Source organism: Rhamphochromis sp. 'chilingali' (genome assembly GCF_963969265.1).
Source record: "Rhamphochromis sp. 'chilingali' genome assembly, chromosome: 20".
Lineage (NCBI taxonomy): Eukaryota > Metazoa > Chordata > Actinopteri > Cichliformes > Cichlidae > Rhamphochromis > Rhamphochromis sp. 'chilingali'.
The window spans coordinates 16803138-16827981 of NC_137947.1; the positions used below are offsets into that span (position 1 = coordinate 16803138).

A 24844-nucleotide genomic window follows, 5' to 3' on the forward strand; every position below is an offset into this window, starting at 1 on the left:
CTCATAGAGAGCCCGCACATTTACCTGTTTCTCAGTCTTGCTTTGACTTTTCTCAATTACGTCAAACGATATTAAATCTTGCTCGATTAGTTTCCCCTGCGCTTAGAATCGGTTAGTACGCCTGCGCAAAAGTCCGAAGACAAGCCGTTTAGTGAGAGGCGTTACTGGTGGCTAAATTGATTTTGGTAAGTGTGTATTTTTTTGAAAAACTACTTCATTATCTTTGTCACGGTGACATTTTCGGAGCAAGCACGGATGCATTGGCAGGCACGGCTGGCTCAGGTTGCAGACTCGGTATTCATTTTAGATGCTAATTTACGGGAGACGGTTTATCTATGAGGCGGCGACGCTGTGATAAACCACAGTAACTTCTCTGGACTTTGACAGTATCTTTCACGCAGTTGCAATCGTCCAGATAATCACACCTTTTCATTTACAGTTTTGAAGTTTGGTCTGCCTGGGCAGTTGTCATCGTAAACAAACATCTTACACAATTACCAGTATCAAGGTCATTATTTGTATCGTGTGATCTGTGGGCGACTGTTAGTTAGTTTTTGCCATCTCATCATCTGATTCACATGTATGCTAAATGTCAAAGGTAGAGGAACTATTAATGCGTTGACACATGGGTTTTTGAGACCTCTACATCATCAGTGTAATGGTTTTATTTTTCTTTTCTACGGTGGCCCTGAGAGGCCAAACGTACTGCAACTTAAAAAAACCCACCAGCAATAAGAATTTTTTTTTTTTTTTTTTTTTATTGAAACAAATTTTCATATACAAAACAAGTCAAGGAAACAGACCAGAATTGTAACAATTTACATTATAAAGATGGTGAAGCAAGTCATCATAACTTTACAGGGAGAAAATAAAAGTTTCTAGGGTAAAGTAATAAGGAACATAGACCTTTTGACACAGGCAGGAAAATTAGAATAGCAAGTATTTTGTGATTTTACAGTATAGTACAGCAGTTTTTTTGTTCATATTTGAAATAAGCTTAAGTGACTTAAAATATTGACAAAAGTAATTCAAGAAGACGGTAAACATAGGAGAGGCATTCTTCCACTTACATAAATGAATAAAAACTTACAGAGCACTATTACAAAATTGACAACATCTGAGATTTCAGAATCCAGATTGTCCATAAAGTAAAGAATATCCTTAGATGTGAAGGCAGGTACATTGGAAATTCTGAGTGAAACCCAACAGTGTATTTCAAACCAAAAAGCATTAACATACTGACAAGTGAAAAATAGATGCTCTAGTGTTTCTGGATCGGAAGCAATAAGAAAAATGCTGCAAAAGCACACAAAACACGCCGGGAAGTCCAAACGGAAGTCCGTTTGGCCTCTCAGGGCCACCGTACTTTTCCTTGAAAACCCGAATAAAGTGAACAATACATTTTTAAGCAATAAACTGTTTAAAAATGCCAGATCTAGCATAAACTATACAAATTAAAACTCATACATGCATCATAATTATTCAGAAATTGACAACACATTTAATAATAATTATCATAATTATTAATATATTAAGTTCAGTAAACAAAGAATTGGTTTTGTTGCATTTATTTCATGGTTCAGGCCTTACAGGGTTAAAATTACACATAATTATTTCTTCTTTCCGGTACAAACAAAGGTATTACCCCCTTATTCTAGTGTCTCATCCGCTACGTATTTCAGCCAAATATAACTGCATTGTAATTTCAGATTAAAAACAAACAAACATGGAAATTAGATTTAATTCTTGGATAATTACACCCTTAGTCGTGGGGTATAATATGAAAATATTTATGCAATAACAAAGAGTAGACAATACTAATGCCATACATCTACTCATAGCTGCTTTATACAAATCAGCTCATAATTACATTGAGTTATCAATTGTGATAATGAGTGACACGCTAGTTCTCCAGGTAAAAGTCACAGATTGAGCCACGAAAAGCTTATGAATACTTTAACACAAGTAAAAATAAAATAAAAAAGTTATTTTAATGTCGTAGCAGGTTACTTTTTTACTGTAGCTGTCAAATATTTTATTCAAACGTCTACTTTAGAAAAAGTATAAAGTTGCACGGTATTCTCATCGACATGCACTTGAGGTGTAAATGAGTTAAAGGACTCACTCTACAGCAAGATGACAGATGAAAGAAGTGAAAAGCAAAGCAAAAAAACGTTCAAATAAAGTGTAGATAAATCAACTAATTTACTTTATACCACAGGGTTTGTTGCGCTATCACCAGTGAAGCATTTTATTTTTTAGGAAACTTGTAATTTACTGGTCGTGCTCATTGTTTACATGTTTTGTGGAAGACTAGATTCTGATCAGCAGTCAGTGTTGACAGCTTTTTTTTTCTTTTTTTCACTTCTGGCTCTGCAGATGTAGAAAGTCAGACTCTTGTGTGCGTTGCACAGATGATTGGCTGCTGCGGTTATATTTTTTTGGTTCTTCATTTTCTGAGTAATAAGGAGTCAGAACTCAAATGCTTTTGGGTGATTGAGTTTTAAACCGGATGGGCTGAACCACAGGAGGGGACGCATTCACTCATTCTTTGGCAATGGAGACAAGTTAGTATTTTCTGATCTTACTTTAAAGTTGACTATATAGAAAAGCCAGATTTGACTCCCTCTGTGTAGCATGCTGTAAACTGGCAACAGTGTTTTGGTTTTCAGTGTAATTTCTGTCTTTATTGCTACACAGAAGAGAACTTAAGGGGCAAGTAGGAACTTGAAAAATAGTTACACAGTAGACTTTGTAAGGAAGATCAAACATTTTGTACGTTATGCTTTTGTTACATTTGATTGCACCGTCTGCAGTGTGAGCGTAACTGAAGCCTGGCGAACTTGTTTAACAGGTGGTAAAACCTGATAATTGGATCACAATGAAAGCAAAAGTTTGAAATTCTTTTCCTTTAAACTTGTCAAGTCGATCCTTGACTTTAGCTTTTGATAAAGGTGGATTATGCTGTTGTTTGTTTATGGCATTGCACTGCACTATGCTTTAACCTGCTTAGAAACGACTTGTGTTTCTGTCTTCCAGCGAAATCTTAAGAGTGTGTGTAGTCAGATCATCAGACTTTATCCACCATGCTGGCTCTGTCCAGATGTTCCACAGCTTTGAGCTGGAGGCTTGCCCTCCGCTGTTCTGCCCTCTCCGTGAGGGGCTCTAACCCAGGCAGCCAGCCCTCCACCACAGCCAGGCCTCAGTTTCTAAGGACCCAGGCTGCCCCGTTTCACCAAAGTAAAGCCAAAGCCAGTCCAGACCCAAACAAGATCCTTTCAGGCAAGGACACATTTGATTGCTCCCTACACAGTTAGCCAATCTCTGTCACAGCCCAGACTTCAGGTTTGTTCACCTGTGCATGGCGACTCTTTTTTTTTTCTTTTTTTTTTTTTTCTTTCTTCCCACTTACCGTACACTGGAATGACTCCAGGTTGAAATGTTACAAAAACAAACAAGTTAAACGAGTCATTTAATAATTCAATTAACGTCAGATTGGAGTCCCATACGCACAGTTTACCAACCCTTCGGCAGTTAATCGATAAACCAGTTCTCAGAAAATAAAATTACAAAAAAAACCTAAAACAAACCATATTTAAAGATTTTCAGTTCTGGGAAATGGTGATAGATTATGTTTTAAATAATTAAAACAATAAAATAAGTAGTTGCAGCCTGATGTTATGCTGCGATATTTTCTAAAAGATACTGTCAACAAAAAACAAACTCTGCGGTTAGCTGTGCTTTATCGAGAAGCACATTTGCTCTAGTCGAAATTTGCCTGCAGATCTTTGTGTGTGAGGAATTTAATCGCATGGGTGAGTTTTAGATAAGAGTACAGTGGCAAAAACAAACGCACACTCACAGACTACAGTCTGCACCAGATTCAAATAAAATGGGCATGCTGAGCCTTGTTGAGATGCAATCTCAGTTGAGATGTGATGTCTGCACTAGCACTGTGAAATATTGTTCTAATAAAGAACAGTTAATGTCCCTTATGCTTATGTTTCTTCTTCTCAACATGCTTTTGCTTTTTTGTGTTGCAGTTTTGTCCTCTGCTTCTGGGCTGGAGGGCGAGCTCTTTGGAATGGGGATGTGGGCTGTGGGTCTGGGTGCCGTCGGAGCTGCGCTAACTGGGATCTTCCTGGCCAACACGGATCTGTGTCTTACTAAAGCTGCCAATGCAACGCTGCAGTACCTTGAAGATGCTGATCTGCACTCCACCACGGGTGGTAAGAAAGCGTTCTGATACGGTACAATATTGGAATGTACCAGACTAACAGCAGATGTAGTTAAGGCTATTAAAAGGAAATATAAAGTTACATAAGCACTAGAATCAGCCACATGTGGTTTCCTTTCCTCGTGCGCGTTTCGACACATTACACATGCAGCGAATGAGGTTTTGTGTAGTATGTAAAGTGAAGCCACTTTCTAGAATTTTCTGGCAGATTAAATCATTGTAAACTTTGGTCAAATTCCTATGCTGAGTATTTAATGAACATCGTGAAAGAGATGCACCATGTGACCGTGAACATTTTGTTGTTTTCTCTATCTTGCAAACTCTGTTAGATTCTTTTAACTGTGGCATTCGTAATCTTTGCGACTTGCGTTTAATCGCTAACGCGTGAGGTCAAAGATTTGATAAGAAATAGTTCAATGTGGGTTTGTCTGCAGATGAGAAGGTCATCAAAGCAAAGAGCCTGTGGGAGACGAATGGGGCTGTGGTCATGGCTGTAAGAAGACCTGGATGATTTTTGTGCAGAGAGGTGACGCCAAAAGTCTCTGTGAATGAACATTGTCTGTTTCCACTCAACTATAAGTGCATGTGATGAGATTGATTTTCTCTTTTTGGTATTTTTGTCTTGCTGCAGGAGGCCTCTGCGCTGTCCTCTCTGAAGCCCCAGCTGGAAGAGCTCGGGGTCCCTCTGGTTGCTGTTGTGAAAGAGGACATCGGCACAGAGATCCGGGACTTCAGACCGCACTTCGCTGGGGACATCTATATTGATGAACAGGTTAGCAGCTGTAGATAACAAGTGGGCATGCTCAGAAAAATTGTGAGAATAATCTGAGAGTTCCTGGCTGAACTGAAAAACCTCTAGCATAGATTTCCGGTTTAGGCTTCAGCAGGAAATCACCATCGTAGCTACCTCGTAACTGAAACCGTATGGTGTACTGAAATGCATGTCGAGTCCTCCTGTGCATTTCAGGTGACTTTTTTGAATTTAATATATGAAAGAATAATAATAACTGCCATATCATCCAAAAAAAGTAATCATAGCATCAATATAAACACTCACAAATGTCACATTGCTGCAGGGTGATTGCTGAAATGATCGGAATTTAAATGAAGGAATGTACAAAGAAATGGGAAAACTTGAAGGACAAATATGTTTACCCCCGAGGAAAAAAAACAAATCAAAAAACCAACTGACCACAACAAAGAGTGAAGACGCAGGAGTGGAAAAAGTCGTCGCATCTTTTTGTTTTTATTGGCCGACACCGCATATGAAACAGGACACGGTCACACTGGCACGCAATGAACCAGAAAAAGCTTAAACGCTGGCAACAACGTTGGCCACTCACTTCACTTACATTGTAGGTTCTGCAGAGATTCACTGCAAACGTCTAAATCAACATGCTCATAGTCGTTATGATCACTTGGTTATGTTTATTTGCCATGATGGTAACATGAGTACTGTTATCTGTCAGTTATTAATGCTGATAAATTGTTTGGCTTTTAAATATTTACACCCACAACAGCAGGGGAGGCCTGTTTGAAAGGAAGGTAATCGTTCATGTGAAAGGCTGAATTCATCGCCGCTGAACTCTTTGGAGTTTTTTTTCTCAGCGATATCTTTTTCATTCTCGGCACGAGTGCGTCTCTAATGGTATCCACCACACACATTATCCACGCACGATCTAATCTGTCGCGTTTCATTAGCTCGCTGCTATTAAGCTTTTCAAGCATATATCTCCTCTTTGTCTTTCTGACATTGCCTCTGCTGCTTAAAAAGCTCTTAAATGCCCTCCTCCTTCCTCCTAATGGTTTTTCTAATGGGAGCTCTGTGAATAAATTAATCCTGACCAGCATCTTGTCTTAACTGCAAGGGGCCGTTTTACCGAATGTCCTGACAGAACCACAGTTACAAGTACCCCTGTCTTTTGTATGATCTTTAATCTCAAATCAAGCAGCAGTGCAGGGATTGCTTGTTGACAGTAAGAGTGTTGGGTCATGAGAACGCAGTGATAAATCAGTTTTAGAGTAGCAGTCAAATAATGCTACTGTAATTGCTGTACGCTGTGTATAAATGAGGCGGACTGAAACTAAAATGTGCATTGCAGAAACGTTTTTATGGCCCGGTGCAGAGAAGGATGGGAGGCCTGGGGTTCATTCGCCTGGGAGTGTGGCAGAACTTCAGGCGAGCCTGGAGGTCTGGGTACCAGGGCAACATGAATGGAGAGGGGTTTGTCCTCGGAGGGGTGTTTGTCATCGGACCAGCAGAACAGGTAGCTTCCACAGATTTGGCTCAGTGATGCTTCACAAAATTCGTCTCTATTTTTAAGCACATGTTTTGTTTTTTGGCAGGGCATCCTCCTGGAACACCGCGAGAAGGAGTTTGGCGATAAGGTGGACACGGCCGATGTTCTAGAGGCCGTTAAAAAAATTGTACCAGTGAAATAATTTTCGTAGCACGCTTTTATTAGATCACAACTTGAATAGCAAATTGAATATTTTTAACCCCATGCAGAGTTTCAGTCAAAATCGAATATAATTATTATTTCAGTAACGTTCTGGTATTTATGAAGTCCGTGTTGTTTAATATCATAAGATGCCGCTGACTTTTGCACATGTAATTTGCTGTTGGTTATGAAAATCAAGCCACCTACAAGCTAGATTCTTGACACGGGTATGAAAATGTTAGGGAATTAAAGGCATCACTTCCTTTTAGGTGCAGCAGCCATTTATTTAAGGTCACTTGAAAATGAAATGTTGACTCTGTGTAAAAGCTTAATTTGCTTCTACTGGTCAAGCTCTCAAACACTCCTTTGACATAACAAGAGCGTGCGGTCTGTGTGTGATAATGACAACTTCACTCTAAACTCTTGGTCGAGGGGAGCAAGTTTGATGCCTAAACACACACACACACACACTGCTGCTGTCGTCATGTTGAGGACTGTTTGTGGTGCAGGCGTTGCTCGCTTTTGTATGACTGTGCGTATGAGAGAGAATTTTATGCATCTGCACATTTGCATACCAGCTGCAGAACAGTGAATAAAGAAGACCTCATCCAATATCTGTGCTTTTCTTTTTCTTTAAATGTAATTTGTATATTGGTTAAAACTTGGTCTAATAAAACAACTTACACAGCTCTTATGAGAGTTTTCAGAGAACTTTAGTATTTTTTTGAGTTTTGAACATTTAAAACTTTATCCTTGAAAGCACAACAACAAAAACAAACCAAAAGAATTCCTCTGCATGAGTCTGGTTTTATTATGTTCTATCATTTCACCTTTAGACACAAAAAATACTCTTGTCAGGAACCTTGGTATTATTAATTACATCAGTAAGGTCACCAGAACGGCTCTCTCCCTCTTGCAAGTATATCAAAGGTTAGAAAATTCTTATCTCAAACTTGCACCGAGAAACTGGTCCATGCTTTATTATTAAGCAGGTTATATTGTAATGGTCCATTTGCGGGACTCTCCATCAGTATGATGACTTCAACTGTTTCAAAATGCAACATCCAAGATCCCTACAGGTACATGAAAATCTAACCATATTACCCCATTGAAGTGATAGCAGGATGAACCCATGTAATTTGGCAGGTTATTTTAACCATGTCTACATGATGAAATGCACTGAGCGATCAAAGATTTACATTAAACAGCAGTTGAATGGTGTACTTAATAAAGTGGCCAGTGTGTATAAATTCGAGGCAAAGTCCTTTACATATAGGAGCTACCACAAGGACAATTTACACACACACACACACACACTTGTGTATCTATAGCTCTCTATATGAAGCAGTAGTAATGCAGAGGAGCTTTTTACCACTAGGTAAGGCAAGCAACTGCTTGGGCCCCCAGGTCAGTGGGGTGGGACCCAGAGGGCTGCCAAACTTTAAGTTACAGCAGTGGCAAAGTCAGCAGGGACACAGGGAGAGACGTGATCACATTTACTTTGTTTTCTCTTATATTCATCAGTTAACTCATCTAACAGCAGCCTAATTCGTCCTGCTCTGCTGACTGTGACGTGACCATGTCATAGAGTGTGAAATTTCTTTGTTTGACGGTGTCAGATTAAAGTTGTGAATGTTCCAACCACCAAAATTCAGTGGTTTTTAAGTTAGGTTAAATGTTTACGCTCATATCTGAACTGTTCTGCTGAAATATTCACTTATATGGTGATAATAACCCGTGTTAAATATTACTGCATGAAACAAGCATGCTTGGGCATTGATGTTACACATTTTATTCTATTGCTCAGATTAAAATACATCTCACGTCCAGGAAATATACATTTCAAAACAATACAAACAGAGGGAGAAAACACAATACTTATAAGTCTACATGTATGTGAGTTGTATGTATATAAAATAACCAAAACATTCATGGAGTGTAGCATGACATGACTTTTCCATGCATGCCTTCAGTATGCAAAGTTGTAAAACACTGAAAGAACTCTGTGATCTAAAATGTTACTGTCAATAAAATCAATGGCAAAAAAATGAATTCCAAACATAAAGTGTGTGTTGGACTTTCTTTACATTTTCAAACTTGTAGCTTTGTATTCAAGACAATGGATTTGGTGGAGAGGACCACTTGTGTTAAAATACACAAAAAACAAACTGTTTTTGCACAAGTATGGCAAAAGGTCCATTTGCTAAAGCTGAAACAAAAACTTTTAAAAAGCTACACACTTCCTCAGTCCTTTACCCGTTTCATCTTTGGCTGGCTCTACAGGTGTGACATGATACGGTGGTAAAACACAGTCACAAGCTGGGACGATGAAAGTTTCCAAACGTGTCTGAATGCCGACTCAAACCCCTCAGTTTTGTTCTTAAACGTTTGTGCACCAAAACGCGAGTAGAAAAGGAGAAAGATGGGAACAAAGCAACTTGGTTACGAGCAACGAAAGCTAGCAGACCACAAATGATTAAAAATTAGCAGACGCGAAGCCACGATTCAATCAGCATTATCCAGCATGATGAAGACTCACAATCATCAATGCACACTTGTAAAAGCTCCTTTAAAACAGCAACACAAATCCAGTTAACTCCTACAGCAGCACAGCAAACACATCACACAGTAGCTGCTGTCAGCATCGTAGCAAAAATGTCTTCAGTGGGCACTGCAAACATTTCTACATATAGACTATAGTAGTGATGCTAAGTGTGAAACACTGTCCTGCAGTGCATGTGATCCCACGTTGGTGTCCAATTCAAGCAGGGGACTCAAACAGAAGCCTTCTGTTCACATGGATGAGATGAAAGGGAGTGAAGTGTTCATATGAAAACCCAATTTCTCTCCAAAACAACAGAGCCAATAGTTAAAAAACAAAACAAAACAAAAAAAACCCCCAAAACACTACGTCCACTTTCATTTAAGTTTCAAGTAGCAACACTCTCCTAACGTTTGGTGAATAAAGCTACTGACTGTTGGAATCGCACATTAACACAATCACTGTGCATTTGTATCTGTACAAAAAGTCCATTCACAAAAATGCAAATGCTGTGCGGTTACTACAGTCCCTTAACGCCCAACATCTGTCCACAACTACATCGAAGTGTCTTAATGGAGATGAATTTTGGTGATCTATACAATCTTACTGTGGTCACATTTTTAACCAACATACACAAAACATCACTTTATACTAACACTGAATCCGAGCTGGTAATTTGCAACAGTGATAAATCAAACTATAGGAACACTCCTTTAATCTGAGAACTGATTGGTCTTGAAGCAGGAGAAGCTCCTAGTCATTTGCAATAAGTTACACTATGTACCAAGAGAAGAGGACATTGTTTCCAAGTGCATATGTGGGGCCATCTGATGCATTCACTAACAGAGGCATACATTTTAATTAAAATCTCTAAAATCCCTCAAAAATGTGCTTCGTAGCTTCTACATTATATGTGCTTTGTACATAAATATATCCAAGAAAAATATAATTATTTTTACACCACTAAGACACCATCACCACTATCTAACCACACTGGAAACACTGCGTTTGGAGAGCTTGGTCAACAATGTGAATGACTGTTGATCAAAGATGCTCAAACTCGGCCGAGCTGTCCACATTAACAAAGCAGCTACAAACACTGTGCACACACAGCTACCATGACCAGGAGTTTACTATTTTGACCTATTACACAACATTTATTACTGTCCTTTGGTTCAACAGGACATCAGTGGCTCTCGCGCTTTTGACAATCTGGCTGTTTTGATGTCTCCCAGCCCACTTCAGGTCAGGTGCAAACACTAAAAAAACCCCTCCTCCAAACTGTGAGTTAGTATTCACATAACAGCAGCAATACATTTAAGATAATTTAAGATCCTTATCAACGATATCAACAGCATTTCTACTTCCTCGTGGACACACAACACACTATCCTCTTTCCACCAGATGCCACTATTTAAAAGCGCCATCACCTTTAAAAAGAAAAAAAAAACCCAGGCTGCCACAGTACATACTTATGCTGATGAGAACCACAGTTTGTAGTGTTGACTGATATAGGATGAGCAATTTGCTATATAAAGATCTTTGCCACAGGTACTGAGCACCTTATTACTTTGACTAAGAATATGAAGGGCATAAGTACACTTAGAGGAGAGTAGACGAGGGTAAGAAGCTGCACTGGGTAACAACAGGCATGGTACAACAAAACAGGAACTTCAACAGGAGTCGGGCTATTTAGAGCGACTTAACATACAGTTTTCTTGGGGCAACTGAGTTGGTGGCCTCAAGCTTTAACAAAACTGTCAGTGTGAAATATATGACACTGGAATATACACTGGAAAAAGTGGGAGCACAAGGCAGAAAAGACTGTTACATTCAGAAGAAGTTACACACATGAGTCTTCATTTTAACTGAATCAGAAATGAACCTGAATGCAACGCAAGATATTGGCGGGTTGAGGACAAATCAGTAACTTCATGAATAGCCATCCAAAAGTTCAGCTGTGACCAGCGGAAGACAAAAAGCACACCACAAAACAATAAACTGTAAATAGATGGTGCTCTTCTCTCAAGAGAAAAGAAAAAGAGCCTTAACAAAAAAAAACAACAACCCCTGCAAATATATTTTATTTCACCCTTCCAACTGAATCCAGAGCACTGTGTGTGTGTGTCTCAACATATGCATGGAAATGTGCTTGCTGCTCCTACAGGCCTTTGTTGAAGTAGACTGTGGTGATGTGAGGACTGGTCTTTCGTATCCTTTCTTGCAGATCTTCTTCCAGCCCGCTAACACTCATAGAGCTACAAAGAGATGGTCCAGCATCATTAAAAGGCAGCTAAGTTAAACAACTCTAGATATAGACTGAATGAGTGAAAGTGGCTACTGGTACCTTTTCTGAGGGAATAGGGCGCAGCACAGAGGAGTTGCAAACACCAGGCTGAAATCATGAGATGAAAACAGGAATGTTTCAGATGTTGTTGCAGGTACTTTCTAGGTGAAGTTAAAAATATCATTTGATAAAAGGATACTCTCACTGATAACAAGTCTACTTTACTCACCACAAACCGACTAGTCCCACCTGGACTGGAGCGTTAAGAATTGGGAACCGCTGCAGAGAAAACAGATAAAAATCAGGGACACATACATATCAGATGAGTTTGTCTGTACAGAGCGTCCACAGACACAAGCATTCAATGTATGTGCAACATGTGGAATGCGGTGCGACTCTTTAACCTCATAAAATACCAGCATGTCTGGTAAATCCACTCAGTAGAAACAAAACAGTACAGCAAACACGGATGCAATTCGCTTACCTTCATGAAAGCTCTCTTCTCCAGAGCATTCATTATGACAGGAGGAATGGCTGTGAACAGAACAACAAGTCAGGTGGGGGTTTCTGCTTCAATAGCAAAACAGGAAACTGTTAGTAAGGCTCAGAATGTGTGAGGTGAAGATACATTTTCTAATATATTTTTGGTGAGTGACGATCATAAAGTCAACATATATTCTCTTAACTTTGTGTTTGCTGTCTAGCGGCTCTTGAGATAAATATCTGGGTCATAGGCTGTTAAATGATGAACACTATACAGAACAGGCAGAAAAACGGGGAACCTAACCAGCCAGAAAACTCCATAAAGCAGAGAGGAGCTGCAGTTTCAGCTGATACTTCTTTGCAGATTGTCACTAATGCATGCAAGGTAATGACCAAGCAGAGAAAATGTCGACGTTACCCATTGCAGGCATCGCCATCCCAATCCTCGACACCACCACCTGCACGATGGCTTGTCTGGCAGCATTTGGAGACTCTCCTAACCGGTTTCCATTCTCATCAGTTACAGGGATACCGTACTTTAACTCCCTGATAGTGGGGAAAAACAAACATCATGTAAAGCTGTCATACCAGCTGTTAAAATATTAATCAGTGGCCTATTATAGTTAATACTTTAGTGACCTCACCTCTGCCTCATAAAGGGAATGTTGATACAGTTAGCAGCAGCAACAGCAGCAAAAGGGACAAACCGGCTGATGATTGGAGGGAGACGCTGCAAAGACAACAAAATTAAGCAATCAGGATCACATCTCAGAGCAGGTCATGTGTGTTTGTTTTATCTTCGGTTTACTTCATGTTTGTTGCACTTGAAACAAACGTATTACCGTAGCTAGAGACTTGAGTCCCAGTGCAGTGACTACGGCTCCAGTTGTTGCACTGACGTAGGCTGCACCGAGCTGGCTGCAAGAACAAAATTATCACAGGTCACACACTGAGAACCCACATCCCCTTTCAGCATTTTCATAAGTGAAATAGAGCCAATTATGCATCACCACATGAAGACAGCAGCTCAGAGTCTACAAATTAAGCTAAGGTGAATCAATGCAAAGTTTAAGTGGACCAAGAAATGTGTGAAGTCATGTATGAATATTTAAGAATGAACGAGAACATCCTCGCAAATAATTGCAAAACAGAACATTACAATATGTGTTTCACTGACTGCATGCTTGATCCATAAATATGCATTCGCATGTTGCTGTTCTTCATAAATGCATGCATTCAATGCATTTTTGCAGCGTCTGGAAGGGGCAATTTATTGCAAATATGCTGACCTGTTGTCAACAAGGAGCACGTAATCTAAGTCAGCATGAGATCACTGTGACACTGCCGAACATGCTTAACAGTGGAACGTAATACCGCTGTGAGGGAGAGGACAGCCGCTCCCACAGCCTCCTCACAGAGACTAGTTTAGACGTGGGACAGGAATGATCAAGAGAGGAAGGGAAATGAGAAGTCCTCCATACTTCACGGTGATGGGTGCGTCTCCACTGCGGTTGGTGTAGTTGACGACGGCGTTAAAGGACTGGTTAACCCACTGCCAAAACACCACTGCTGGAGTAGTCCTGCAAAAAACATGAAGGAACAGCGACAGTGTGTTTGAGGAAGTGAGATTTCACGCTGCGTGTTCGGTGCCGTTTGCGCTGTGGCAAAGAAGTGACACTACTTGAGAAAGTAGCTGCTAGCAACAAACACTTAAAAAATAATAAAAAAAAAGAGGATGCAAGCAAAACTACTAAGTAACCTACAGATGCATTTAGTCATAACTGCATACAGATAACTTTGTGTGGACCCTCATTTCACACTAGTGTTCCCAGCAGATAACATCTTCATATAAAATCAATCAGCCCATAGTCAAGTTTGAATAAAATTCACATGCAAAAGATACAGATCATCTTGATAGGGTATGTGTCACAATTTTATTCATGTGATCTAAAAACCAAATGGTCCTTTAGCACAGTTTACAGACCTCCAGAAATATATGCTGAATTTCAACTTTAACTTAAATCACCTAAAATATTCATATTGGTATTAAGAAACCCCCCAAAGCACTCGCTCTCTTCTTTACTATACCAATTTTACTATATAAAGCTATAATATATAGACTTTAAAATGTCACCATATGGTGCCCTCAAGTGGTAGGATGCAAAAACAACATTGTGGTTGATGGTAGTGCACGATACATCCAACCTGAACCTGAGTAATAAACATAAACATAATATGACAAAAATGATAGACTTAATTGTTAAATATTAAATTAACAAAAACGTGAAAAAATACTTAAAATAAAATGTGAACTATTAACATAAAATTTTTAAATAAATCAGTTTTTAAAACTATAGCCAATAATCTATTATTTCGTTTCACCATCTATTTCTGTAATTACAAAGAGTATTAAAAGTCATCTCAGCTTTACTTTTTAATCATACTGTGTATACTTTTATTGCAGATCAAACTGTTTCTCCACACCCATAAACATAAACTACACTCTACACTACACTACTGACACTTTATTCACTTTTAGTCACTTGCAGTTATTTATTCACCTTCGGTCACTTTAATTTTAAAACTGTGTAATTTTAAAACTGTATATACTGTGTATTTATTATTTCACTCCTACTGCCTGTTCCTATTGTCCTTATCTTCAACGTATGCTGCTCGGTTGTTTGTTAATTGCCCCTTGGGGATAAATAAAGTCTTCTGATTCTGAACATGAATTGATCTCAGCTTATTAAATGGTCACAGCATAGCGAGTTATCAGTAGAATTAAGAGCAACATTTTTTATTCTTTAAGAGGATTTTCCCTCTGCACAGGGATTAACATTTCTATTTTTGCTGCTGTATTAAGGCTGACTTTTGGTCACACAGAAACTGTATCAAATTCAGCCTTTCATTTATTAAATATTAGATTTTTCCATTTCTAGATTCTCTTTAGGGAATCATTTTAGAAGCAGATTATAGTGAATTGTGTGTTTAAACCTGAGCTGTACCTGTAGAAGGTGAGCATGCAGCCTGTGATGGACATGTTCATTGGCACCTGAGCAGACATCCGGCCAATCACAAACATCTTCTCCCCTGTGTCGGGGTGGAAGGCAGAGTCATAGATGTATTTGGCTCTCCAGAGCTCATCCTCCGTCAGACCAGGCTTCACGATCCCAGCTCTGAAAAAGTCATAACAGTACAGCGCTACAGTACAGTTTTTGTTACATGTAAAAAAAAAAATTTAAAAAACCCGGAGAAAACAAGTCAGCATATAATCTCGTTCAAAGCTCATTCCTATCCATGCCTTACTCAGATCAGACATACTACCCCGCTTCCCAAAAGGTTGGGACATTGTTGTAATATGCAAATAAAAACAGAATGCAATGATTAGCAAATCTCATAAATCGATATTCTATTTACAAAAAACAACATCAACAAAAGACATGTCAAATATTTAAACTGAGAAAATATACAACTATAAGAAAACTATTAGCTCATTTTGAATTTGATGGAAGTAGTGGGTCTCGTAAAAGTTGGAGTAGGGGCAACAAAAACACTGGAGGAGTTAGTTCTCCAGCTGTTTGGTGTTGCTATTTTTAACAAATTAGGTTAATTGGTAGCATTTTAGCAACGTGATTGGGTATAAAAAGAGCACCTTAAAGTGATGGGGTTTCTCTGTATCTTTGCCTCACACAGTGCAATATATCTCCATCGCATAGAGTTGATCATGTTGATCCAAGAACTGGGATGTTTTTATCTTCCAGGAGTTGTGTACAGATCCTTGCAATATGGGGGCGTGCATCATCATGCTGCAACATGAGGGGATGGTTTTGGATGAATGGCACAACAATGGGCCTTAGGATCTCGTCGTCTGACCTCGATGAGGACGACGAGCATTTGGATGAACTTCCCTGAGACAGTTTCTGACAATTTGTGCAGAAATTCTTTGGTTATGCAAACCGATTGTTGCTGCAGCTGTCCGGGTGGCTGGTCTCACACGATCATGGAGGATAACATGCTGGATGTGAAGGTCCTGGGCTGGTGTGGTTACACATGGTCTGCGGTTGTGTGGCGGGTTGGATGTACTGCCAAACTCTTTGGCGACAGCTTATGGCAGAGAAATGAACATTAATTTCACAAACAGCTTTGGTAGACATTCTTGCAGTCGGCATGCCAATTGCACACTCCCTCAATATTTATGCTGTCTAATCAGCAGCTTGATATGCCACACCTGTTAGGTGGGATGGATTATCTCGGCAAAGGAAGAAGTGCTCATGAACACAGATTTATGAACAACATTTGAGGAATGGGTCTTTTGTGTATCTAGAAAATGTTTCAGATCTTTGAATTCAGCTCATGGAAAATGGGAGCAAAAACAAAAGTGTTGCATTTATATTTTTGTTCAATGTCTGAAATTGCCAGGTAGCACACCTGGAAATCACCATAAAGATACATACGGGTTTAAGAGCAACGCATGCTCCCATCCACATGACTTCTTTTAACCCTAACCCTTGCATATTTCAGCAAGGCAATGCAAAACCACACACTGCGTATACATACTTAACCTTTCACCAACTGAAAACAGCACGAGATGAAAAATATGACAAATATGACCCCAAAATGTAGAGCAGTTCAAATCCTACGTGAGCCAAGAATAGGACAGCATTCCTCCCCCAAAATCCATAACTAGTCTCCTCAGTTCCCAGAAGAGAGGACTCAACACAATGGTAAACACGGCCCTTTTACAATGTTTTTGAGACATTTTGCTGCCAGTAAATTCAAAATGAGCTAATAATTTTCTTAAAATTGTACACTTTCTCAGTTTAAACATTTGATATGTTTTCTATATCCTATTGTAATTAAAATATGGGTTTTTACACAGTGTCTTTTGGAATAAGGGTTATACATTCCTATTCCCTTCTTTATATCTTGACCTTCTCTACCTGTAGTTCTCCACAGTCACTCTGGCCTCCTCCAGAGTCTCAGAGGACAGCAGGACGTTCCTGGGGTCCGTGACCATGAAGAAGTGCTTGGCGCGGCCCGTGAACGTGCCTTGGTCCCATCTTGGCTCCTTGATGTTTATGTTGCGGGACACCTCTTCTGACATCCTGGCTTCTTCACTCAGAAATTTTGATTAGTGCTCAGGCACAAACGTAAAATACTGCAGAAAACATCAAGTCAGAAGAAAAAAAGAACCGTATGAGTTGGATTAACTAATGCATTTCTCACAGAAAAGACTTGTCAAAACATTTTATAGGCAAGAAAAATAAACCCCAAAAAACAACAAACATGCCCTGAATGTTATTTTAAAATTTTATGCATGCTCAAATATCACAAACAGAGATCAAAGTTTGAAACAACATAAGTATGGCGACCTGATTCCTAGCCCTACAAGTGTAATTATTGTAATGAAAAACGCTGGTGGCAGAGATAAGCGCTCATCCACGTTTCACTAAAAGCTGTGCTGCATTCCAGAGATACATTGTGCTAACGAAACCCTCCACCTTTACTGTACAGGACACCACCCTGTACAATCTTTGTGGAAACAACCCTTCGGGGCATTCGAGTTTTACTGCATTCTTCATCACTCAGTGCTTTCTGAAGCCTAAATAACACTTTCTGTTTGCTGTATTACATTAAAACCACAATAAACTGTTGTTTTGTCCATTTGTGGGTTCCTTATAAGCAGCTCTTCGCTTTCAGTGCAGTCCAAATTAAAATGTGAGCTGTGTCTGTGAGTATAGGATAAAGTAAAATTAAGATGATGTTTTTATCCATTTAATGCCCACACCACACCAAAAAGCCCACAGTCACTTAAAAATCCAAGTTGGACTGTACAATTTCAAATAAAACAATACCTCACTTGTAATACAACTATTGACCTCTTTCAGATCCAACTCTTTATCTCTGTGCTGTTCACATTATGGCTTTTCACCACAGTGTTAACTGGATAACTTCATCCAGCACTTGGGCCATAATTGAGTAAGAAACTGGGGGGCACAGCAGTGTGGAGACCTTGGTTTTTGTTCTTTCTGGCATGAAGGTCACAACTACCAAATTGATTTAAAAACAAAAAAAAACACCTTAAAGAGCGAGATAACACCTGATAGCGTGGATAAATAGATAACAGAGGACTTGGCTATTGGTTTGCTCCTTCAAACTATGTGTAAAGTACACGAGCCTCCAATCGCCTCACTAGCGAGACAACCACATGAATGATGTTTGTCATACCGAAATAGCCGATTAAAGAAAACCGCAACAGACACAGTGGCAGATGGGTTTGGGGTTGTCACGACAGGTGCCCCAGTTCCTGTCACCAAGCTGGCTGCTAAATGGCTAGCGAACACGCTAGCAAGGTAGCCGACAGCAGCACTGCAAATCACGAACTGGAGAACAGAAATACCCACTGTTGTTAATAAAACGGAGTTAAATGTAAAAAACACCCCCCCCAAAAAAAAAACAAAAACAAAAAACCATCAAATGTTCGGACAGATGGGAGAACAAACAGATTTCTAATGTCATCAAAATACCTGCTAACTAACGTCCCCTAACCAGCTAGTTTACAAGCTAGCAAGCACATTAGCACCTCAGTTAGCGTTGTAAAGACAAATATGGAAATAGAGCGAGCGCTAATTTAATCAGATATGATCATTATTGATCAGTGATGTGAATTCAGCAATCACGGAAACATACCTGCTCTTAACTCCCTGGTTTTTGAAAATGTATGACCTCTCAATATCACAGCACCACCGGGAAGACATATGCTGCCTTCGCGTACTTATTGAAATATAGTAACATAGCATTTTGAAAAAAAGGATGGGTCGGTAAATAATTCGTGGAGCAAGTAACAATCAATAATGTTCTGTCTATGTTCTGTGTTACTCATATGAGGATTCATTACAGATGTCTACAGTGATAAAATAATGGGAATTAAAATGCGTGCCAGACGGTATGTGGACGGTCAAAGACTTCTTCGATTTGTTTGCTCAGTTGCAGTATGATGAATATCTATTCTATTCTATTGTTTTTTATTAAATACAACAGTAGAAAATGTAAAATATAGAATAAATCATTTAAATGTAGTCAAACTGTTCGCAAACAAACAAAAACGAGTTTCTAAGCTGCCCGTTAAGGCAGCGCCGTGCGACGAAACAGGAGGGGCGGAAGATCACGCAGGATTGGCTAAAAGCTGACGGGACAGGGGAGGAGTCCACTTCCCAGAAGTCCTTAGTTTATTAAGTGATGGGATTTCCGACTCTTTTTAGAGAACCGGCTCTTTCAGCTCGACTCACTAAAAAGAGCCGGTTCTTTCGGATCTTCAGGTTGTTTTGTTGCTTTAATTTATTTATTATTAACAATAATATAAAATTATGCACAAAAGGAATTACTAATGTAAAAAAAAGTGGTTTTATTTATATATGTTTATATATAAATATATGCAGTGGCACCTAAAGACAAAACACGTACAAACTCCAAAAAGCACGTACAAATTCCAAAACACATTTCTAGCGTTAACTGAACTTCCAAAACAGAGCTACCTAGATCACTTAAATTACACAATTGAAAGCATATGTGTATTGTTTGTGTATTTATACACAAGCACACATATATATTCAAATAAAAAAAAAAAAAAGAGTTAATTTACCTGTTACTACCACACACCAAATCCAGTCGTTGGTACTTGCTGGCTTGTGTAGCCACTGGGTAACAAAAGCTCAACACTGCGCCTAGCATTCTGGAGCACTTCTGTTGTGTTTTGTACGTGTTTTGGGGTTTTTACGTTCTTCTGAGTTTTTATGTGCTTCTGAGTTTTTACGTGTTTTGGAGTTTGTACGTGCTTCGGCGTTTGTACGTGCTTCGGCGTTTGTACGTGCTTTGGACTTTTTACGTGTTTTGGACTTTTGATGATTTATGTATTCATTTTAGTAACGGTATAAACAGTGGAAGGTGGTGGATTGTCCAGATGCTGGTCGATGTGAAAAAATAACTCAGTTGTTTGGTGGTGGCGGAGCTCAAACAGAGGGCAGCCAGTGGATGAGGGAAACCGAAGGCAGAAGAAGCAGACCCGAGGCGGCTGCGGTCAGAGCATCAGGTGAACTGAATTTCAGGTAAGAAGGTATGAACTGCAGTCTATCTGGGATCAGATATAAACCAAGTTTAGGTGTAGTTTATTTTCGTTGTGCTGACTTACAATCAGTTACAATAACTGGTACTGCGTGCTAGCTAGCATGACGGAGTTTCTATACAGCTGGGTGGGTGCTTTGATGTTACTGATACCATAGTGAACTTTATTTTATTCATAAGGTTAGTTAGTAGAATTGCCAACCGTCCAGTAAAAACGTAATCATCCAGCATTCAGAGAAAATATTAGCGTTTGGTATTGAGCTGAAAAAGAACAAAACGGAAAATCTCCGTTTTCAAAAATACCCGTGTACGTGTGGACGTAGCCTCAGTCTCTGAATGGAAGCGCTAATTCGTCATTCGGCTTTTGTCAGACTAAAGTAACTGTTAAAACTGTTTGAAAAGCTCAGCTATACAACAAGGAGAGATTGAGAATTTCCTTTTAGTTCTCAGTTTATTTGATATTGACAAAAGTTAGTCAGTTTTGTCTGTTCTTCTGTAAAACAAACTAAGATTTATTTTTAGAATTAATATTTTGTTTCTAAGTGGAATTGACAATTTAGTAGTCTGTTTCGTTTGTTCTATTTTGAAACTTAAACGCTTTAGCGGCTGCCTTTTGTGTAGTTTGCAATATTTGCCTTTATTTATCTGAAAAAGTCTCATGTTCCTTAAGTAACCTGTTGAACTTATTATGGGAAATAAATATTTAAATAAAAACAAGCTGCTGATTATTTCACATTTTACTTGTGAGCAACGGCACATTTAAATCTTACAAATATAGTTATTTGGCTTATATCGTGATAGATATCGTTATCGCCTGAAATGAAAAAAACATATCGTGATATGAAAAAATCTCATATCGCCCAGCTCTACGATCCAGTAATTTACGCCAGTATCGGACTGATATCGGATCGGTCCATCTCTAGTTTTAATCACACTCATTTTGTGATTCTGATGTCACAGCATGCAGCAATGCAAGTAGGGCTGAACGATTATGGAAAATAATCTAATTGCGATTTTTTGCCCCAATATTGCGATTGCGATGCGATATGCGATTATTTTTTAAGGTCTTTGTCTTCTGTATTATTAAACAAAGACAAGCAATACATCATATAGTATGGCCAATACTATATTACATTAATTTTAAACTGTTCTTTCCTGGAAGACAGACCTCTGTTATGATGACATGAGGTGATGCATGAATTGATGACTGACATTTTTATTTAACTTCTTCAATCACAACAGTATATTTGAACATACACAATAGTTTATTTTTAGCTTACAAACATCTGAGCATAAAGTGCTGACAAGGAACCCTGGTGTAAACATTAAAATGAAAGTCAGTACAATGTGCAGATTGCAGAAATATACATAAACAAAATCAGTGGCTTTACCACACTCAGTTTTTCGACATCTGTGAACTACTAGACAGTCATTCAATTAAAAAATAATATTAAATAAATAAAACTAATAAATAAAAAATACACACATCTTACTGATCTCTGCAGTCAGTAACATTACACATAAAGTGCAAACATAATAGCAATTGTATAAACACACACACAAACACGCCTTTAAAGTTTAAAGGCGTGAAATTGGACGGTCAATCAGAAGGCTAGTTCTGATTAGCGTCACCGCTGTCTCGGTGGAGTTTAATAAACTCGGCCGTCTGCTTCTTGCTATCTAAAATATAACCAGACACTGGTGTAAATTCTCGACTGTCTCATACTTCTGTTTAATAAGTTTTCTGTTTGACGTTTAGTCAGCTGTGTGAAAACCAAGGAGGAACCCACCCGGGGGATTAATAAAGTTTTATTTTATCTAATCTAATAACTTTAATCTCAGCCAAACTGATTTACTCACGAACAAACAAAACACTGAAAAAAGCCCAACAATAACATTTTTAGGTTGTCTAAGTGACTTATATATTACGTTTAACCCGAGCAGCGAAACTCCGCGGTGATCTGAAAATGATGTGCCGGGAGTTGTGCCGTTCTCGGCCGCATCAGTAACCCTCGAGCTCCCGGCTAGCTGTCGAGCTGGTGGGTAGCAGACGCCTCTGAAAACGTCGAAGCACTTTTGCAAATATGGGATATCTTGATAAACCGAGCAGATATTTGATGTTTACACAGCTACTTTCTCGCCTGAAAATATGTTAAAAGTTTATTTTGTGACCCAGAAAGATTAGTATGAGTAATTTTAAAACTTAGTAGCGGCCGCCATTGCTGGAAACTGGAGTTTGGCTGGGCCGCGCTATGAATTCTGGGATATGGTAGTAATTTGGACAGCCTTCGGCACGTCGCTGTGACGTAATCGGTCTACAAATGCGGCCTCAGGAGGATGCAGCCCATGAATTTGGACATGTCCAGAGTATAATCGCAGCCTTTGCGGTTAGAAAATTGCACTTGATCATGTCGCGATATTATCGCAAATGCGATATATCGTTCAGCCCTAAATGCAAGCATTTTATTTATTTATTTAAAAACGGCACAAGCGGGAATTTCTTCTATACGGGTAATTTCAGCCTTCATGACTGTTCACAAGTGTTAATCAAAGCGCTAGTTTTAATTTAACTAGTTTTTACGCATCCACTGGGGTTTCTTTCATGGGTTGATGCGATCATTTTATTTAAAAATCGGGATTTCGGAATGTTAATCCAAGAGGGAGACAGAGGCTGCTAGTTTTTAATGCAATAGGTGGTCACAAATAACATTCAGCCCCTTTAGAAATAAATGCTGCAGTGATACTTCTAAAACCAGTCTCGCAAGCCCCATCCGTCTTTCAGCAGCTGGTTAATTTTTTGAATTTGTTCAGGAACGCAAAAGCCCACCGTGGGTATCATTTAATTGTTGGGATTCCTTAGGAAAAGGTAAAAGCCGACAGGTGTAAAAGCGGGGACCGACCTATTGTTTAAGGTGGCCGGTATCGGCTCTTTAACCCTAACCCTCGACAAGGTAAAAGCCCTGCAGATGTACCAGTCGAGCAGGGTATCGCCTATTTTCTGAAGTCTGAAGTCCAGACCTATCTTGGCAAATTACACCGGAGCTCAGCAACTGCGTGCCCCACCCTCATTGTTTTAAACTTGCACAGCAAGGTGATGCCCTGCAGGTGTATCGCCCCCAGACTTATCGGCCCACCATCTATTGTTTTTGGAAGCCCCCAGGTCCTATATGAAGCGTTACTCAAAGAGTGAGACCCTCGCCATTTCGCGTCAGGACCAGCGCCGGTGCAGACCATTTTCTACCCACACAGAGCGTTTCTGACTGGCTGGCGTTGCTTAAGAGAAAAGCAACAATACAACGCGGTTCTCTGCTCCAAGACATCCGCGGTCCTTTCACACGGTAAGCATGTGTGTTATAGCCGGCGCTTCATAAATGTCTGTCTGTCAGCGCAGATTATTCAAACTGTTTTTAAAATGTGACTAATTTGTTGTCCAAAAAACATTTCCTCTAAATTTGCAAAGTTACTGATTTAAAAATATATATTTTCGAATTTTTAGCTGGATGTCAAACATATGATAGAGTCTTGAGCATATTTATATAGCAAAATTCACAGTGGTATAACCATAAAAGATGCCCAACTGGACACCAATGCACTCTAATGCAAGCCTTTAAACTGTATGCTGATAAGTGCATAAGTATACCTCAATAGCTGAAAAGAGTCTGTAGCTATCCATAATTTGCGGATCTGCGGATTTGTTTTTAATGTGGCACTTTTTTCACGAACTGCAGATGATGAAATCCTCTTTATTTGAGAAAGTGTCCCTAAGCTATTGCTGCTCATACTTACTGAGTTCCCTAGCTACGTCTTTACTGTGTCAGTAAACTTTTTGAACAAGAAAGGTATCGTAGCTTTAAAGACACACCTTAATTGAAGCAAAGGCAAAAAATTGGAATAAATTTTACGTGGCTGTTCATATTAAATCCATCAAAGAGTGAAAAACCAAAAAGCTGGAATGCATTTCCAATCAGCTTTTTTTTTTCTTTTTTTTTTTACAAGAAGTGTAGCTCATACACTGCAATAAATGTATTCTGCTACATCTGCTAATGAGAGAACATGTTTTTTCATCATAAAGACTGTGATAAGAAGCATCGTTAAAGTGTCACTTCAGTAATGCTGCTGAGAGAAACAAGTGTTGATTCATTTTTTTTTAAATAGATGACTTAAAAGACTAAACTCTAATTTCAAAGGTTTATTTTAAGTTTAAAGAATATAACAGCTGGTAAGACAATGAGTTTTGCTTCTCACTGTCCGTGTTATGTTGTAGTATCCATTATCATGTATGCTACTTTGCTCTGTGGACTGTAAAATGTTTCACTGTATTCATGAAATAAACCAGACTTTCAATGTCTGAATCTTTTACCATTTTTCTGCTTTTGTTCACCCAAAGTTGACAAAACCCACAGACATCTGGAGTTATCTCACTAAAATATCGAGCAATCTCAGTGTCTATAGATGCTTTTACCTTAAACACAATCAGCTGACTGATCCTCACTTTGTCCTCACTTTGGTCATTATGAATGTTGAAGGAGATTTGTTCCATAGACACCTTATACTAGTGTTTCCTACACTTAATCCAACAGTACTATGTTATATTTAAATCCAGATTCCTTTTAGTGTGCAGTGAAATTTGTTAAACCATCGCTTAATGGGACCGAAGTACAAGTTGCTCTTTACTAACACAAACTACACTCATTGGCAGCAGCATAGGCACGCTTAAAATTTCTTCTGAAATT

The 24844-nt window shown here is 39.1% G+C and overlaps 2 protein-coding genes across 5 annotated transcripts; one reads left to right on the plus strand and one right to left on the minus strand.

The window, feature by feature from the left end:
* The first annotated feature begins 108 nt into the window (after nucleotides 1-108).
* LOC308387855 (peroxiredoxin-like 2A) lies at nucleotides 109-7290 on the plus strand. Of its 3 annotated transcripts, XM_080868183.1 has the most exons (8): nucleotides 111-185; nucleotides 2380-2567; nucleotides 3040-3282; nucleotides 4044-4229; nucleotides 4672-4763; nucleotides 4869-5009; nucleotides 6340-6504; nucleotides 6584-7290. In XM_080868183.1, exons 3-8 carry the CDS (start codon nucleotides 3087-3089, stop codon nucleotides 6677-6679), a joined length of 876 nt encoding a protein of 291 aa, XP_080724309.1. In that variant the 5' UTR covers nucleotides 111-185; nucleotides 2380-2567; nucleotides 3040-3086; the 3' UTR covers nucleotides 6680-7290. The 3 variants fall into 3 exon arrangements, with proteins under 3 accessions (XP_080724310.1, XP_080724309.1, XP_080724308.1); XM_080868182.1 differs by lacking the exon at nucleotides 2380-2567 and having other exon boundaries at nucleotides 113-185; XM_080868184.1 differs by lacking the exons at nucleotides 2380-2567; nucleotides 3040-3282 and having other exon boundaries at nucleotides 109-185.
* Nucleotides 7291-8454: 1164 nt separating this feature from the next.
* sfxn3 (sideroflexin 3) lies at nucleotides 8455-18836 on the minus strand. Of its 2 annotated transcripts, XM_080868181.1 has the most exons (12): nucleotides 18681-18830; nucleotides 18219-18373; nucleotides 16931-17148; nucleotides 14996-15166; nucleotides 13472-13570; nucleotides 12833-12908; nucleotides 12635-12720; nucleotides 12409-12536; nucleotides 11992-12041; nucleotides 11737-11786; nucleotides 11568-11615; nucleotides 8455-11478 (listed from the first exon to the last, which is right to left on the minus strand). In XM_080868181.1, the coding sequence occupies exons 3-12, from the start codon at nucleotides 17092-17094 to the stop codon at nucleotides 11382-11384; spliced, it is 969 nt and encodes a 322-aa protein (XP_080724307.1). In that variant the 5' UTR covers nucleotides 17095-17148; nucleotides 18219-18373; nucleotides 18681-18830; the 3' UTR covers nucleotides 8455-11381. The 2 variants fall into 2 exon arrangements, with proteins under 2 accessions (XP_080724307.1, XP_080724306.1); XM_080868180.1 differs by lacking the exon at nucleotides 18219-18373 and having other exon boundaries at nucleotides 18681-18836.
* Between the last annotated feature and the right edge of the window lie 6008 nt (nucleotides 18837-24844).